Source organism: Galeopterus variegatus, unplaced genomic scaffold (assembly GCF_000696425.1).
Source record: "Galeopterus variegatus unplaced genomic scaffold, G_variegatus-3.0.2 Scaffold25, whole genome shotgun sequence".
Lineage (NCBI taxonomy): Eukaryota > Metazoa > Chordata > Mammalia > Dermoptera > Cynocephalidae > Galeopterus > Galeopterus variegatus.
The window spans coordinates 1,257,894-1,274,832 of NW_007726136.1; the positions used below are offsets into that span (position 1 = coordinate 1,257,894).

General features: G+C 49.6%; 2 protein-coding genes across 2 annotated transcripts in view; one reads left to right on the forward strand and one right to left on the reverse strand.

Moving 5' to 3' along the window:
* The window catches only part of TRPV3 (transient receptor potential cation channel, subfamily V, member 3), a 33,686-nt gene extending 17,860 nt beyond the window's left edge, over positions 1–15,826 (forward strand). Inside the window, exons 8-18 of the mRNA XM_008568877.1 lie at positions 1,733–2,013; positions 4,590–4,766; positions 5,634–5,792; positions 6,458–6,559; positions 7,620–7,693; positions 10,059–10,224; positions 12,172–12,238; positions 12,536–12,810; positions 13,887–13,999; positions 15,339–15,418; positions 15,667–15,826. Of these exons, the coding sequence (XP_008567099.1) occupies positions 1,733–2,013; positions 4,590–4,766; positions 5,634–5,792; positions 6,458–6,559; positions 7,620–7,693; positions 10,059–10,224; positions 12,172–12,238; positions 12,536–12,810; positions 13,887–13,999; positions 15,339–15,418; positions 15,667–15,761 (1,589 nt within the window). The 3' untranslated portion in view covers positions 15,762–15,826. The remainder of the gene's footprint in view (positions 1–1,732; positions 2,014–4,589; positions 4,767–5,633; positions 5,793–6,457; positions 6,560–7,619; positions 7,694–10,058; positions 10,225–12,171; positions 12,239–12,535; positions 12,811–13,886; positions 14,000–15,338; positions 15,419–15,666) is intronic.
* An 827-nt stretch (positions 15,827–16,653) lies between these two features.
* ASPA (aspartoacylase) overlaps positions 16,654–16,939 on the reverse strand; it is a 30,152-nt gene continuing 29,866 nt past the window's right edge. Inside the window, exon 6 of the mRNA XM_008568861.1 lies at positions 16,654–16,665. Within this exon, the coding sequence (XP_008567083.1) occupies positions 16,654–16,665 (12 nt within the window). The remainder of the gene's footprint in view (positions 16,666–16,939) is intronic.

Here is a 16,939-nt window from a genome sequence, read left to right on the forward strand (position 1 = left end):
GGAGGCGGAGGGGGGAGGGGAGGGGGAGTGGCTTGCTCTGGCTCCACCCGCCCGTCCCTGCCCAAGAGGCACTGGCGGCCGAGTGGAGACCCCCATGCGGGGTAGAAGGGTTTGAGGCCCCAGCGGACAGAGCCGGGACGGGGAGGGGCTGGGGAGGTGGGATGGAGGAGCCGGCGTCCAGCAGGGAGCTCGAGGGGAGGGTGTCACCCAGAGACCTGGGAGGGAGGCCGAGGAGAGGAGACAGCCGCATTTTACAGGTGAGCAGATGGTTCTGAGAAGGAAGTGACTGCGAAGTGCAGTAAGGCGTTCAAGTAGGGGTCCTCGCTTCCAACGCTGGCCTCTGTCCCCTGTGCTCAGTGCCTCCCAGGAGTACAAACAGGAAATCGAAAGTGGGAGCACAAAAATTCCTCCCACTAAATTAAGGGAATCCAAAAGAAATTGGGATTAGGGTGCTCTGGGTGAAAAGAGATTGAAATGTACAGTTTAGATGTAGAGAAATTCACCATTTTAGTGTGCATTTGTGTTCACTTTCACAAACGCGCACAGTTTTGTATCGCCACTAGGATCAGGACAAGGAACAAACAGCTCCGTGGCACCAAAGCATTTCTGAGTGCAACTTTGTAGTCAATCCCTCCTCCCACCCCAGCCCTACCCTGCTGCCACTGGTCCGTCTTCTCTTCTGGAGGTTTTTCAATCAGCAGGACTAGATGGGTCTGGGCATCCTTGGGGATGGGGTCTTGTCCTGTTCATTTTGTGTCCCTGTTGCCCACCATAGAACCTGGTTGGAGCTGGTGCTGGGCAGCATTTTTTGGGTGGGAAGAAGAGGGAAAGGGAGGGTGAAGCCCAGGAGGGAAGCTTCAGGAGACCTGGCGTCCAGTCCTGGTGCTGTCCCAGACTTGCCGTGCGACCACGTGTGGGTCACTTGCCTTCTCTTTTCTTAACAAACATTTACTGAGCATTTCCTATCTCCATCAGGCACTGTTCTAGGTGCCTGTAATATATCAGCAAACAAAACGAAGATCCCTGCCCTCATGGAACTTACATTCTAGATGGAGCGAGAGACCATCGATGATAAACATTACAAATAAGAACGTTATGTGCTATGTAGAAAATGCGTGCTATTGAAAAATACAAAGTAAAGCAGGGGAAGGGGATTCAGCAGTTCTGTCTGGGTGGGAGGGAGGTGGGTTACAATTTTCAATAGGGTGGTTAGGGTGACTCATTGAAAAGGTGATGTTGAGAAAAGACTTGAAGGAGGGGAGGGAGAGATGCAGATCTCTACAGGCAGCGGGCACAGCCTGTGCAAAGGCCCTGAGGTAGGAAAATGCCCAGTGTTTTTGGGGAGAAGGAAGAAGTCCACTGTGGCTGGAAGAGAGTGAGTGTCGGGGAGAGTAGGAGAGGAGCTCAGAAGATGTAGGGCTTTGTGGGCTGTAGTTGGAACTTTAAATTTTATTCTGGTTGAGGTGGGACTTACATGTTCACAGGGTTGGTCTGGCTGCTGTGCTGAGCACAATGTTGGAGGACCAGGGTGGAAGCCAGGAGACCAGTTAGGAGGCTACTGCAGTGACCTAGCTTCAGTCTTCCCCTTTGACAAGGGCAAGATGGGGACGCCCAGGGAACCTTGGGGGTCAATCGTGCTGAGATGGTCAGGATACGGGCCCTGGTCCTGGGTTTTGGAGGACACTGCTTCTGGCCCATTAGAGAACCGAGCCCCATTATCCTCTTCCTCCAGGTGAGACACCCCTGGCCTTGGCAGCGTGTACCAACCAGCCCGAGATTGTGCAGCTGCTGATGGAATATGAGCAGACAGACATCACCTCGCAGGACTCACGGGGAAACAACATCCTACACGCGCTGGTGACAGTGGCCGAGGACTTCAAGACGCAGAATGACTTTGTGAAGCGCATGTACGACATGATCCTGCTGAGGAGCGGCAACTGGGAGCTGGAAACCACGTGCAACAACGACGGCCTCACTCCGCTGCAGCTGGCTGCTAAGATGGGCAAGGCCGAGGTGTGGCCCTGGGGGGTGGGAGGTTGGGGAGACACTGCTGCCACTGCCAGCCCTGGGGGCCCCCTGCACATCCCACAGATCACAGCCTCAGCCCTGGGAAGGTCCTAGCGTCGGGTCCAGAAGTTCAATGTGGCCCAAAGTGGGCTTGCTCTGAGTGACCACACAGAGCCAGTGAAGTGCAGCCTGTGGGCCCACTCTCTGGACTTCAGTCCCGAATACTCCATGTTTCTGTCTCTTGCCCTGAAAATCCTTTGTTGGGGCCGGACGGGAAAAGCCTTAAAGGCTAAGGTGACACCATATTTCACATGCCTTGTGGCTGAGAATTCCCGTGTGGTGAGGCACCCAAGAAGAGGCTGAGTATCTGACTTTCAGGACCTTTGACCTCTCATGAGGACAAGTTCCAGAATGACTGCTCTGGGTCCAGAGCTAGTGGGCAGCTGTTCCCTGATTATGGAGACATACTCAGCCAGCCTGCTTATCAGGCTGAGACTCTGAGCCACATACCCAGCAGAGAGTGTGGCTGATTGGGGCCCTTTGTGCTTTGTGTGATGTGTCCAAGCAACTCAAGGCTTAGCCAGGATCCTTAGTGGAGACACTGGCTGGGCTGGGCTCAGATCTCTATTCATGGCTGGAGTCATGGCTTGGTCTGAGGTCAAGCTCAAGACTCAGGTTCTTCTTCTCAGGGAACAGATCCTAAGGTCTAAGCCTGTTCTTCAGCCTTTCTATCTTCCAGCCCTGGGAAGGGACTGTGGGTCCTGGGAGGCTGCAGGAAGATGCTGGGTAGGTGGTGGCTATTGAGCAACCACAGCTGTGCCAGGCTCAGAGCCTCCCTAGTCAGCTGCTTTGAGGGCGTGGGTCTTGTCCCAGTGGCCAGGGCTGGGGCCCACAAGGGGCCTTTTTATTCTTTTGTTGGGGGAGGAGGCGGTAGAGAATGGCTTCAACAGAGGAGGAATTGTGTGCCTGCCTCCCCCATCTCCTGCCTATCCCTGGGGGCTTTGAGGAGTCAGATTGTAGTTGCAGGTTGAGCTCCCTCCAAGGCTTTTTCCCCGCATACTGTAGTGGCATGTGCTCTGCCTGCCACCCAAGCCCAGTGAGGAAGTGTGCTGCACAGAACATGGCCCCAGGACCCCCACCCCCGCCAGCTCCTTCTCTCCTTTATTCAGTGTCCTTTGGAAAACTTTTCTGGATGTTGCCCAAATTGGCTACTATGCTGGGTGTAGAGGGTACAGTGAAACTTAAGACACAGATCCTGTCCTTGAGGCTTTTAGAGGCTGGGGTGCAAGATGGGGAGACCTGCCCTATTCCTAGGAGCTCTCTGCCTGGGCTCTGGGGACAGGACTGTCCTGTGAGATGGGATGGGACTCCCCCTGGATCACATAAGGTCAGGCCCCTGACACTTTCCCAGTGTCTTCTGGGTCTTGGGTTGGTACCCCAGGAAGCCCTGGTCCCCACCCTGAAGTAACCAGGGCTCAATTTCCAGGAAGTGGTGAGCTGGAAAGCTACTGCAGAAGCTCTCTATGCAGCCTGCCCTTTGGAACCACCCGGAAAGGTTTACAAAATGCAGACTCCTGGGTCCCGCCCCTAGAGATTTGGATTTCGTTCGTTGGTATGGGATTTTTACGGTTCTCCAGTGGTCCTAACATGCAGCAGAGTTTAAGGATCACCAACCTACAAAGTGGGTCCCACGGGCCTCTTGATAAAGGCTGGTGTCTTACGTCACCACCTGTTTGGCCAGAGTAGTGAGCCTCAGCTGGAGGGGTCTTGACTGAGCGTGGGATGGGGAAGCTGGAAAAATTTCTAGCTTCTTCTCAAGTTTAGGCCAAATGGAAATTGTTTCTAAAAATTGTCAGTTTCTGGAATCTTCACTGAACTGTGTCCCCAGCTAGTGTAAAGATTTACGAGTTGATCGTGCAGCTTTCTGCAGCGTGCGGAGGGTCTTCACATCTTTTGTCTCTGGTATTTCCTGGGGAGATGGTGTATTAGTCCATTTCTGTTGCTTATAACAAAATACACCAAACTGGGTGATTTATAAGGAAAACAATATTTATTGCTTATAGTTTTGGGGGCTGGGAAGTCCAGAGTCCAGGGAACACATCTGGTGAGGGTCTTGTTGGTGGTGACAGTAACCCAGGTGTCTCACATCGCAGAAAATGGTGGAGCAGAGGGACTCAGCTCCTCATTCACTCTCTTTTTAAAGCCCTCAGAGCCAAGCCCATGACCACCATTTTTAATCCATTCACTAGGCATGGTCCTCAGAATCTAATCACCCCTTCAAGGCCCCACCTTCTAATTACCGTAATAGGATTTCCCACCTTCTACAGTTACTGTGGGGATCAAGCTACTAATACATAAAACTTGGGGGATACAATCCATATCACATGGGCAGAACAGCGAGTTTTATGCCCATTCCACAGATAAAGCTGGGGCCCAGGGCTTGTGGCATCAGGCACACAGGTGGCACTCAAACCATCCTTGGTGGGAGCGTTTTCCCGGGCCTAGCTGCCCCTGGCTGGACCAGCCCTGACGGCCCCAAGCCCTGTTCTGCGGCTGATGGCTGTTCCTCTTCCTGGCCCCAGATCCTGAAGTACATCCTCAGTCGTGAGATCAAGGAGAAACGGCTCCGGAGCCTGTCCAGGAAGTTCACCGATTGGGCGTATGGGCCTGTGTCATCCTCTCTTTATGACCTCACCAATGTGGACACCGTGACAGACAACTCGGTGCTGGAAATCATTGTCTACAACACCAACATCGATGTGGGTCTCTTGGGGGGACTGGAAAGGGCAGGGGCAGAGGACAGATGCTGGGCTCAGCTGTTGGTTGACCTTGAGTTGTAGACCCTAGTGGTGGGGGGGTCTCTTGGCCCCAGATTCATGGGCAGTTTGGGTGTGAATATAAGTGAGGGTAGTTGGGGCTATCTTCTCCATCTTGTTTCTCTCCCACTTCCCCTGCTGGTTTACATGGCCAGACATGGAATCCTTTCTTCTCCCAAACCCGATCCCCAGTGAGGGTCAGGAAGTGCACAGCTGGAGCAATCAGGGTGGCCTTCCTGGAGGAGCTAGAGCGGGAGGTAGGCGAAGCTGGAGATGCAGCGAGGGTCAGCTGTGGGAGGCTTTCAGCTCCTGGTGGGAAGTGAGGCTGCAGGCTGGGTCTTCATCCTTCATATTCTACCAAGAATCTTGTCTGAGGTCTCTCTCTCTGCACCCTCCCAGCTGCCTGGTTGATAAGGCAGGGGTCGTTACCAGTTTTATACTTGAGGAAACTGAGGCCCAGAGAGGGTCAGGGGCTGTCCTAAGGTCACACAGCGAAGGGGAGGCCAATTGAGGCCGGAACCCCAGTCACACGCCACCCCCCCTCCGCCCTCACTCCCTGCTGTGGGTCATGCCCTCGTGCTGGAAGCCCCAGGCTCCTGTGGCATTCACTGCTGCCTGAGTAACTGGGAAGGAGCCTCAGGAGCCGGAAATTACCCCTCCAACATTTCCAGCCAAACCAGTCCATTGGGCATAATGACTGGCCCCTTCTGCCAGGGGCGGCGCTGACTCAGAGATCTTGACGGTTCTTTTGAAAATGGTCCCTCCCTCTGTCCCTTGTCACCATGGTGACTGGTGGTGTTCTACCCCCAGAACCGGCACGAGATGCTGACTCTGGAGCCCCTGCACACACTGCTGCATATGAAGTGGAAGAAATTTGCCAAGTACATGTTCTTCCTGTCCTTCTGCTTTTATTTCTTCTACAACATCACCCTGACTCTCGTCTCTTACTACCGCCCCCGGGAGGAGGAGGTACGTGGGTCCCTCGCGGGGAGGGGGTGGTCAGAGCAGGAGGAGCTTGGAGCTGCCCCATGTGCAGATGGGGAAGCTGAGGCCCAGAGAGGCCAAGAGATTTGTATGGGGTCCTCTAATTGCTGTTCTTCACGATTTCTGGGGAACTGAATGTGTCTTTGGTGCTTAGCTGGGCTAAGCCCCAGGTGGACCCATGTTGGGTGGAGAGTTGGAGGGTTAAGAGACCGAGGTCCTGCCCAGGTTCTCTATCCGAATCTAGAACTGATTCTGTGTTTCTGAGGGCCACAGGAAATGGGATGGGGGAGAGGTCACTTGGACAAGCTTCCCCACCACTCTGGGCCTCAGTTTCCCATCCATCACACGGGGCTTTGTTACCTGCATTATGAGGTCCTTTGAGTGTCTGAATGTGGATGGGCTCTGGGAAGACAAATGCTCGGGGATGTGAGGGGTTAATGGCACAGGTTGGACTGTAGTCCTTGCTGTAGAGTTCTGGGCTCCCTCCGAGGGTGGGGAAGGCAGGGAGCAGGGAGCTGCCATTTCTTCCCCTGCTCTGTGCAGGGGGCCGGTTTCATGCTGGCCTCTGGTCAGCTTGAGGGCTTGGCATGTGCTGCCACCCCTGTGCCTCTCACTCCCCATCTTGACCATCCATCCCCTTTCCTCCCCAGGCCCTCCCACATCCCTTGGCCCTGACGCACAAGATGGGGTGGCTGCAGCTCTTAGGGAGGATGTTCGTGCTCATCTGGGCCATGTGCATCTCTGTGAAAGAGGTGAGGGGGCCAGACTGCCCTGCGAGGCAGGCGGGCGAGAGCAGGCCTGACTGTGGTCCCTGCTCTGCCATTACTGCTGGGGGGCTTTGGGGGAGGCATCTCCTTTGTAAGCCTTTGATTTCTGCGTTATAACATGGGAATAAATGAATAAGGCAGGCATATCCTACCTCCTTCATCTACCTACCCCCCCGTGCATCTGTCCAACCATCCACCATTTATCTACCCTCCTGCCCCTTCTCTGCCCCCATGCACCTGTCCAATCATCTGCCATCCCTCCTTGACCTAGCTACTCATTCATCCATTCAAATGCCCACTCATTCTTACCCACTGCCCTTCATCCTTTATCCAACCGTCTTTTTATCTGTCCATCCCTCCCTCCCTCCATCCATCCATTCATCCACTCATCCAATGAGTCAACAGGTATATTCAGAACACCTTCTAGATGTGAAGCCCTGGGGGAGGTGATAGGGATGGAGGGAGTTTGTCCTCTTCAAGTTCACAGTCTGGTAGGGGACTTAACCTAGGCACAAACATCTAGACTGTAAGGTAGACTTTGAAGAGGGCCCTAAATTGGGTTCAGACCAGTGCTCAGAGGAAGGAAGATGATTTTTATCTGGGGACAGGGGGAGGTAGGGAAGGTTTGAAGGCAGAGATGGCACTTACTCTGGTAGGGTAGCACTGGGCATGAGGACATTGGGAACAAGGTCAATGCAAGGTGGGTGCAGGGAACAGCATGAACAGAGGCCCAGAGGCTGGCAAGCCTGGCCATATTTGGGGAAGAGCAGGTAGCTGTAGTGACTGTGCTGCTTTGCAGGTTCTGGGGTGATGAAGTGGGTGAGGAGAATAAGAAGTAACAAGATTTAAGGTAGCATCCACCCTCACTGTGGGGTCACCTCCGTCCCCCAGGCACATGTCCCCTTCCACACCCCCCACCTGGGCTTTGGCTGGGCCTTCCCACACTCACCCCTCACTGAGTCTCAGTCATGGGGAGCACCCCATCCTCAGACCCTCCAGCGAGGGGCATGACGAAGGGCAGTTATTCTTTCCTCTCTGGCTTTAGGGCATTGCAATTTTCCTGCTGAGACCTTCGGATCTGCAGTCCATCCTCTCGGATGCCTGGTTTCACTTTGTCTTGTAAGTAGGTCTGCCCCTTGGTCACCATCTCATAGGCAGGGCCAAAGTTTTTTTTTGTTCCTCTGGAATAGCCACCTTACCATGTCACCATGTCCCAGTCATTCTGCCATAATTACATGGCCAGGAATCTCCTCACTTCCTCCTGATAAGAGAGGTACAAAATGCCCACGGAGAGGATCAGAAAACCTTAGGACAGTGCCTACCATCCAGTGGAAATTGATGGCTGACTCCACCCTGTCACCTAGACCCAGGCACAGGCAGCCTGGAGAAGGCACAGAAAGGCTTAGCAGTCCTGTTGACTTTTTTACAAAGGGATGTATTCCCTCCTAGTTGCATGGGGCCTAGAAGTTGCCACCTTGGCAGTTCAGGACTGGAAGATCACTGAGAAATCATGGAGTCTCATCTGTAGACAACACTAAAGCTCCCAGAGCAGTGAGTCACTCACAGTCACACAGAGCTTCAGTGGTGGTGAAGCTCCAGCCTCCCCGTCATCTTCACCCCAAGCTAGCACGGGGTGGCAATCACAGGGCCCGAGTCAGAAAGCCCAGCTCTGCAGCCTCTCTGACTGAGGTCATGTGCAGCTGACATCAAAGGCTTGTGTGACCTCTAAATGGACAGAGGCTGATTAGGCATTGGTGGCACGGAAGGGAACAGAACCCACAGCTCGGACTGAAGAATGCTGAGCTCCACAGTTCTGCAGACCCCATCGAAGTCTCTCTTCTGATCATTTGGGAGGCGGGCTTATAGGACCTTGAATCTTGGCCTGATGTTTCCAAATACTAGGTGTGTTATTAAGTATGTGCCTGCCTTCCAGAAGCATGAGCCAAGATCTTCATCTCCGTGGGCAGATGGGGCACCCAGATACTGAGATAACTGGATAGGCTGGGTGCAGCACTGCTCACGATACAAACCAGTGCAAGTCTGTCATCTTTAAGGAAGTATGATGATTCTGGAGAAAAAGCCACTTATACAGCTACTGGTTGTAGTGCAGACTAAAAGCACCAATGCATTGTCCTGCTCTTCTGCTTAGTAGCTGTTTTGTTAGAGTAGAAGAAGGCGTAGACATCCTTCCTCATTTCAGTCCCAAATGCAGTTGATCAACCAGACGTTTGTTCTTCACTGCACCAGAAACACAAGCTTGCCTCTGTCCTTACTTTGGTTAGGTATTTTATAATTGTGGAAAATGCCTGATGTTATAGACAAGAGAGTCTTTTAAATGATATTTTGCATAACTGATGGTGTATATACACTGTTTAGGAGTAGATTTTGATTTTTCACATTTGGTGTGTATTATACCTTAAAAAATTTAAATTCTGGTAAAAAACATGTAACATGAAAGTTACCATCTTAACCATTTTTAAGTGTACAGCTCAATACTGTTAAGTACATTCACATTGCTGTGCAACTAATTCCAGAACTCTTTTGTCTTGTAAAGCTGGAGCTCTGTCCCCATTAAACAACAGCTTACTCTCTTTCCCCCACTGGTAACCACCATTCTACTTTCTACCTCTATGAGTTTGACTGTTCTAGGTACCTCGTATATGTGGAATCATACAGTATTTGTCTTTTTGTGACTGTCTTATTTTACTCTGCATATATCATACTTTTTTTTTTTCCTTTTTGTCTTTTTTACTGACCGGTAACAGGATTGCAACCCTTGGTGTTGCGCCCATACTGGGGACCGGCAACGGGATCGCAACCCTCAGTGTTGCGCCCATACTGGGGACCGGCAATGGGATCGCAACCCTCGGTGTTGCACCCACACCGCGCTCAGCCAGTGAGCGGGAACCGGTTTCCACATGGGATCCGAACCCTCAGCGGGAGCACCGCCGCGCTCCCAAGCGTCGCACTGTCCAGTGCGCCACTGGGCCGGCCCTATCATACTTTTTTAAAAAAGAAAAAATATTAGGTTTTGGGGGACTTTGTTATGATTGGCTTGTAAATATAGTTGTTGGCAGCTTTTGTCATCTGTGTTAAATAGGTAATCATTCGCTATATCCTTGGTTTACCCCAGTGATTCCTCAAAGTATGTGGGAATCAAAAATCACATGGGTGATTTAAAAACTATATGGCCTCCTGGGCTGTACCCCAGAATCTCCGGGAGCCCTGGGGATATGTATTTTTAAAAAAAGTCCCTGTCAGCTGCAACCAGCCCACTGCTGGCCCCAACTCACTTCTGGTGATGTGGTCTACAAGGCTGGGTTGTAGATGTAGTCGAGTAGATCTGAGCCAGCCTTATCTGTCTCTTCAGCATCAGCCACCAGGGTGACCGGTCAGGGGTTTGTGGGAGGTTTGGGGATTTGAATATCTCTGCCCTCATGCTGAGAAGTAAGTAAGGCCCTTGTCTCCTGTGTCTCCTGAACAGTTTTATCCAAGCTGTGCTTGTGATACTGTCTGTCTTCTTGTACTTGTTTGCCTACAAAGAGTACCTCGCCTGCCTCGTGCTGGCCATGGCCCTGGGCTGGGCGAACATGCTCTACTACACGCGGGGGTTCCAGTCCATGGGCATGTACAGCGTCATGATCCAGAAGGTGCGTTGGGAGCTGTGCAGGCGGGAGGGCCTTCAGAGGATGTCCATTTTTCACATGGAGAAACTGAGATCTGGAGAGGCTGAACAAGTGGCAGTCTACTGCTCTTTCTCCTGAATGCCATGGTCTTTGTGCTTGTTGGGCATTGGGAAGGGAGATACTTTGTGAAGTAATGTTCTCAGCCCTGGGCAGAGGTGGGCTGGTCAATATCTAAAAACTACTTTCTGGGGGGGGGGGTTGGGGAAACAAGTAAAAAAATAAATAAATAAATGTGTACGGGGGTACTTCAAAACATTCGTGGAAAAATATAATTAAAAGATAATATGATTCTTTCCACAAACTTTTTTGTTGTTTTTAAAACATAATTGATTATGCATTTTTGTGGGGTACAGAGTTGACTATCAGTATTTGCACAGGCTTTTTGAAGTGCCTCATATATACATTTTTATTATAAACTTATAAATTTTATGATAAATTTATTATAAATTTTACTATATAAAGGATGTGTAGCACAATTTGCAAGTAATAAAATATGCAATACCCTTAATTGTATCAGCACCATGCTCTAACCAACTGAGGTAACCGCCTTTATTGTAAATTCCAAGTAGCCAGTTGAGTTTCTCAGAATAATTCGTTGCTTTTATGGAACTCTTCTATCTGTTGCCAACCTGTGGCTGCAATTGACAAATGTGTGTTGTTCCTAAGTGAATATTGGTTGATATCTTTTTGTACTTTATTATAAAAAGATGAAAGTGAAACAGTGGAGACTTAAGCTGGAATGTCACTTGTTTGTCTATGATGAAAGCAACTTCTTTGCTGAAAAGGATAATAGTTTGCAAATGCTAGATAAATATTTTGTTAATATTTGCTTGCTATTCACAATATAATGGCTATAGACAAAACACATTTTTAAGTTTAATCTGCCTTAACAGTTTCTCCATCATGGTCTTAAATCTAGATTTAGACTTCAACAAAGGAATGAGTCAGTTTCTGATTTGTAGCACTTACTAATTTTCATGGTGTAAATACTCCTACTATCGCCAATTTCCAGCTACCAGCATTATGTCACTGAACACGGAGCTGGGAAGAAATGCAGTGACATATTATTATACAATATTTCCACCATATGGCTACAATAAGTATAAATAACCTCAAAAGCCTAGATAATTGTAAAATGTGGTAAAATAACTAGTAAGTGATGAGTTTTGAATATTTATCACATTTGTTTTAAACATAATTTATTTAATTATGAGTTTATATCATTTAATTTTTTTGCAAATAATACAAGTAATACTTTCTCTCCCCCCACCCCCGGTTTATTGTGGTATAATTGAAAAATAAAATTGTGTACATTTCAAGCGTACAGTGTGAGGATCTGATATATTCATATATTATGAAATGATTACCAGTTTCAAGTTAATTAACACATCCATCACCTCACATATTTACACTTTTTGTGTGTATGTAGTGAGAACGTTTAAGATCTATTCTCAGCAAATTTCAAACGTACAATACAGTATTGTTAACTATAGTCATCATGCTGTATATTAGATCCCCAGAACATATTCATCTCATAACTGAACATTTGATCTAATGGCTGTGTGTAACAACCAGCTCACAAAATTCATGAAAAGTTAACAATCAGCTCTTGGGAGCTGGAGTGAGCTGGCTGCAGGGTGCCACTGCCCCCAGGAAGTGTGAGGATTCTAGATGTGAGCTCTTGCGGAGAAGGGTGCGGGGTGAATCTCAGCAGGGGCAGAGAGACTGTGTTCCAGCAGGTGGACGGAGGAGAGAACTGAGGGGGAAGGGGCCCAGTGCTGAGCCTTGGAGCTTCGGGAGGATTCAGCAAGGGGTGGGAGAATGGCCTGCGAGAAGGCATGGCTAGGGTGGGAAGTGTACAGTGAATACGTGCTCAGACCTTACACTTGAACATCTCTTATTTCTTTGTAGGTGATTTTGCATGATGTTCTGAAGTTCTTGTTTGTATATATCGTGTTCTTACTTGGATTTGGAGTAGGTAACTGATTTGTAAATAACAATAACTCCCACATTTGTAAAGCCCTTTATAGAGATGTCAAATGACAAAGCACACAGCAGCCTTGGCAGCAATTATTTCAGCTACCAGTGGGGCACTTGCCATGCTCAGCATTTTCAAAGGGCTGTCTTCTTACTTCTCTCATTCACTTCTTAAGGGCCCCACCTCTCAAATGCCACAATCAGATTTCCACTCTCTTAACACTGTTACAATGGGGGATAAGTTTCAATGAGTTTTTAGGGGACATTCAATCCATAGCACCCTGTTATGTCCCCCCAGCCCTGGCCTCACTGATCGAGAAGTGTCCCAAGGTCAACAAGGACTGCACCTCTTATGGCAGCTTCAGTGACGCGGTGCTGGAACTCTTCAAGCTCACCATAGGCCTGGGAGATCTGAACATCCAGCAGAACTCCAAGTACCCCATCCTCTTTCTGTTCCTGCTCATCACCTACGTCATCCTCACCTTTGTCCTCCTCCTCAACATGCTCATCGCCCTCATGGGAGAGACCGTGGAGAACGTCTCCAAGGAGAGTGAGCGTATCTGGCGCCTACAGGTGAGCCTGGGCAGAGACCCAGTGTGGGTGCCTCCGCTGGGACTCAGTTCAGCACACGGTCTCTGACAACCATCAGCACTGGTGGGTCTGGGGTGGGGCCTGGGAATCTGCATCAGTTCCTCTGTGATTGGCCAGGCTTGAGGAAGCCTTAGTCCTGGTTCTTTTAGTACAGGGTCTAGGAAGTGTGGCTGAACAACAGCACGTGTAAGAGAAACTCAGACTTAAGGAGGTGCTCTGCTCAGAGTCAACAGAGTGATGCGTGGATGTCGAAGTGCATTAAGAGAATTATAGGGTTTAGAACAATGGAGGTGACAGTTCTGCTCTACTCCATCCTGGCCTTAACACTCCTCACACGCTGAGGATACCAGAGGTGGTGATCAGGTTGGGGAGAGGACTGCAGATTGTGCCTTACAAGAAATGATTGTTGGAACAAGGGTTGAGGAAGGTGGCAGTTCCTTCAGATACCTGCAGAGCTACCTGTGAAAGAGGGAATGGCCCCCATCTGTGGCCCCAGAAGGCAGAACTGAGGTACATGGGAGAACTGTAGGGAGAAAGGCTTTGATGTGACACAAGGAAGGTTCTTATTAAGGACTGTTGATAACTTCAGTAGGCCAGGAAAACTCTAAGGGGATTCTAAGCCTGGGAGGAGGGTAGGACTACATGATGTCTGAACTTTCCTTCACCCTGGGATTCCAGGATCCTAACGTTTTCAGTTAGAAAGCTCCTGGGCTTCCAGAAACATTATTTATGTTATGCTTAAAGCCATCTAAACATCTTTCCCAAACTTTCTGCTATTTCATTTTTGAGTTCTGTAGATTAGCTGAGCTCTTAGGAGCTATACATTAAGCATGCAGTGAAGGTGTTGTGGGCTGTTTGGTGGTGTGTGCACATACTGTGTGCGTGTGCGTGTGCGTGTGTTCATGTGTGCATACTGTGTGCGTGTGCGTGTGTGTGCTCATACTGTGTGTGTGTGTGTGTGTGTGTGTGTGCATGTGCGTGTGCATGTACCCACTGCTATGGAGCTGTGCTCCTGGGCTGGCTCTGAGCAAGGTGCTTAGGCTTGTTTATGTCCCCAGAGAGCCAGGACAATCTTGGAGTATGAGAAAATGTTACCCGAATGGCTGAGGAGCAGATTCCGGATGGGAGAGCTGTGTAAAGTGGCAGAGGAAGATTTCCGACTGTGTCTGCGGTAACGGAGGGAGATGGGCCCTTTGGTCGTAGTCTTAGGGGTGCGTGGTGGGCACGAGCCAGCAAACAGGATGTTAGAGAAACAGCACTGCTGCTTGCTCGCTGCAGCCACTTCTCCCCTGGACTCCTGGAAGATGGAATTTGCTCTTATGGGGTCGTGGGTCCTGGGACAGTAGGGAGGAGACTGCTGGCAGCGGCTCCCCTCTCTGCCCTTTTGCAGGTACCTCTAGGGCCTTTCCACGTTCAGTGTCTAATTTAGAAAAGATTGGCCAACCTGGCATTCTTTATCCTTCTCTCTACCCTGTGTGGGTTCATGTAACACCAGGGGACCTTGGACACATCTTATCACAGGCAAATGGAAAATAAGACAGCTCCTTTTGACAGATCTCAAGCTTTTTGATTTTTAAAAAAGTCCTTGTGCATCCCATGACCACATTTTCTGCTAAGTCCACCTCTTCCTGCCCCCTTCCTGACTGCCTGATGCAACAGACTACCTTTTTTTTTTTGTCTTTTTCCGTGTCCGGCAACGGATCGCAACCCTCAGTGTCGCGCCCGTACCGGACCGGGACCGGCAACGGGATCGCAACCCTCGGTGTTGCCCCCGCTCCTCGCTCAGCCAGTGAGCGGCCGGTCTGTATGTGGGATCCGAACCCTCTGCGGGAGCGCCGCCACGCTCCCAAGCGGCGCACTGTAGCAGTGCACCACCGGGCCGGCCCCAGACTACCTTTTTTGGATATGACTGTACCTTAACCTACCTCTCTGACTGAAATTCCCACTTCCTGAAAACAGTCATTTCTGACTGTAATCTTTACTCTAACAAGTATTTCTGATTTCAACACCCTCACTCTAGAGATGTTCTCTTTAGCTGTAATCTAACGTCGCAGATGCTGCCCACTCCTACTGGGATATGGACTCTAATCACCTTCTCTTAGTGCGTCCTTAGCCCTAGCTAATCTTGTGCTTGTTTAATACTCACATCTGAGCCTGGGCCTCTCTCCCTCCTTCCCTCCTTCCCTGTGGACTCCCTCTCGCCAGTCAGGCCCAGCTGCTGATGTCTGAAGATGTGCCCTTTACACCTTTCTGAGCAACTTACAGGATTTCTGGGTCCCATACACTGGGAAGAGACCTGGTCCCTTGATGCCTGGTGAAATGGGGACTTGGGCATGTTTCAAACCCTAATAATGCTGGTGTGGCCATGTGGGGCAGGAATGCTTCTTGGTCCCTAGAACAGACAAAAGGGGAGCTGTCTAGAAAACAGGACATCCCATGCGCAGTGCGATTTGTTTGCATTTGATGAGGTGCAGTTGTGAAGTAGTGACAGTGATTATCATCACTTGCAGGATCAATGAGGTGAAGTGGACTGAATGGAAAACGCACGTCTCCTTCCTTAACGAAGATCCAGGGCCCGTGAGACGGACAGGTACTATTGCTGTGAGGCCATCTGGGGGGTCCACTTCCATGGTCATGTCTGACCATGTGACCTTGGGCAAGTCAAGTCTGATAGCCCTGATTTTCCCTATCTGTAAAGTGGGGAAGGTTGAATTAAATTTTATAACCCTAGTTTGAACCACTCTTAAAAATTAAGTGGTGCCCTTAGACATGGAAGCATAGCATGTGGAATGCTGTATTTCTAAAGCAGTTTTTTTTTTTTTTTTTTTCCCAAAACAGATATCAACAAAATACAAGATTCTTCCAGGAGCAATAGCAAAACCACGCTCAATGCATTTGAGGAAATAGATGAATTTCCGGAAACTTCTGTGTAGAAGCAGAAGCCAGAGTTGGTGTGAACGTGGGCTGTCTGATGCTGCAGGCTGAGTCCTAGACTCTGCTGAGGGGCTTTGCAGAGTGGCAGACCCCAGATCTGCTGGCCTAGAAGCAGAATGTGCTCTCATGCTGAGTGGGTGGGAAACACCCTGGATTTTGTTACTTGGCACAGAGTTTATGGAGACACATGGCCAGCAGTCCTGAGCCTGGGAATCTCCTGAAGTCCTGGGTAAATTCCCTGGTTTTACCAACTACCGGTTGACTTGGCTGGGAGAGACAGGTGGTGGGGAAGGGGCAGGGACCTGAGGAAGAGGGAGAGGAGTCTTTCCTCCTGCTGACATCTCCTTGTCAGCCCCTCCCCAGCCTGCACACTCCACTGTCTCTCCTGCTGTGACTGGATTATATGGATTTGTGGGAGACTTTTGATCCCACCCCAGAATGTGCGAGGGACTGAGCTAAGCTGGATATCCTGGGGAAGGAAGAGAATGAGCTGTGGAAATGCCCTCCCGGAGCCTTCAAGGAAAAGGAAACCACCCTTGGCACCTCAGGGCTCCAACTTTCTCAAACTGAGAGATGTTTTTAGTAGTGTAATTAACACAGGGATTTTTTTTCAATATAAAAATGACATTTCAGTTTTGAATGAAAATTACTTCAGATGAAGTATGTGATTTTAAAAGCTGAGAAATAGATTTTGGGCTTTTGGGCTGGACGTAAGTATTATATACTTGGCCTCAGGGTGGCCAGAGCAGGACAAAAAGCTTTTCTTCACACACACAAAAGATCACATGAGAAACGCCAGGCAGGTCCTGCCGGGCAGCTGCGATCTGGGTGAAAGGACTTGGCTCTCTTCCTTGTGCCAGTCTTGCAATAGCACATGCCTCCGAGCTGGGATCATGGCTTCATCTGAAACAGAAATAGCAGCGGCTCTACTTATATGGCCTTAAACCTCAGAGGTTGCTAGTATACATCAGTATTTCTCCTTGGGAAAATTTAACAAAATACCTGAAATGCTCTGGTATTAAGTATTTTTGTTAACTGTGAATTTTGAAGCTGATGGGGAAGACTTGTGAGAGAGGAGCATTGCCAGGATTTGGGGCTTATCTGTAGATCCTCATCCTCTGATATTCTTCGCCTGAAATTACACAGAGTCAGTTTGGGGGCAGAGGCAAAGTGGAGA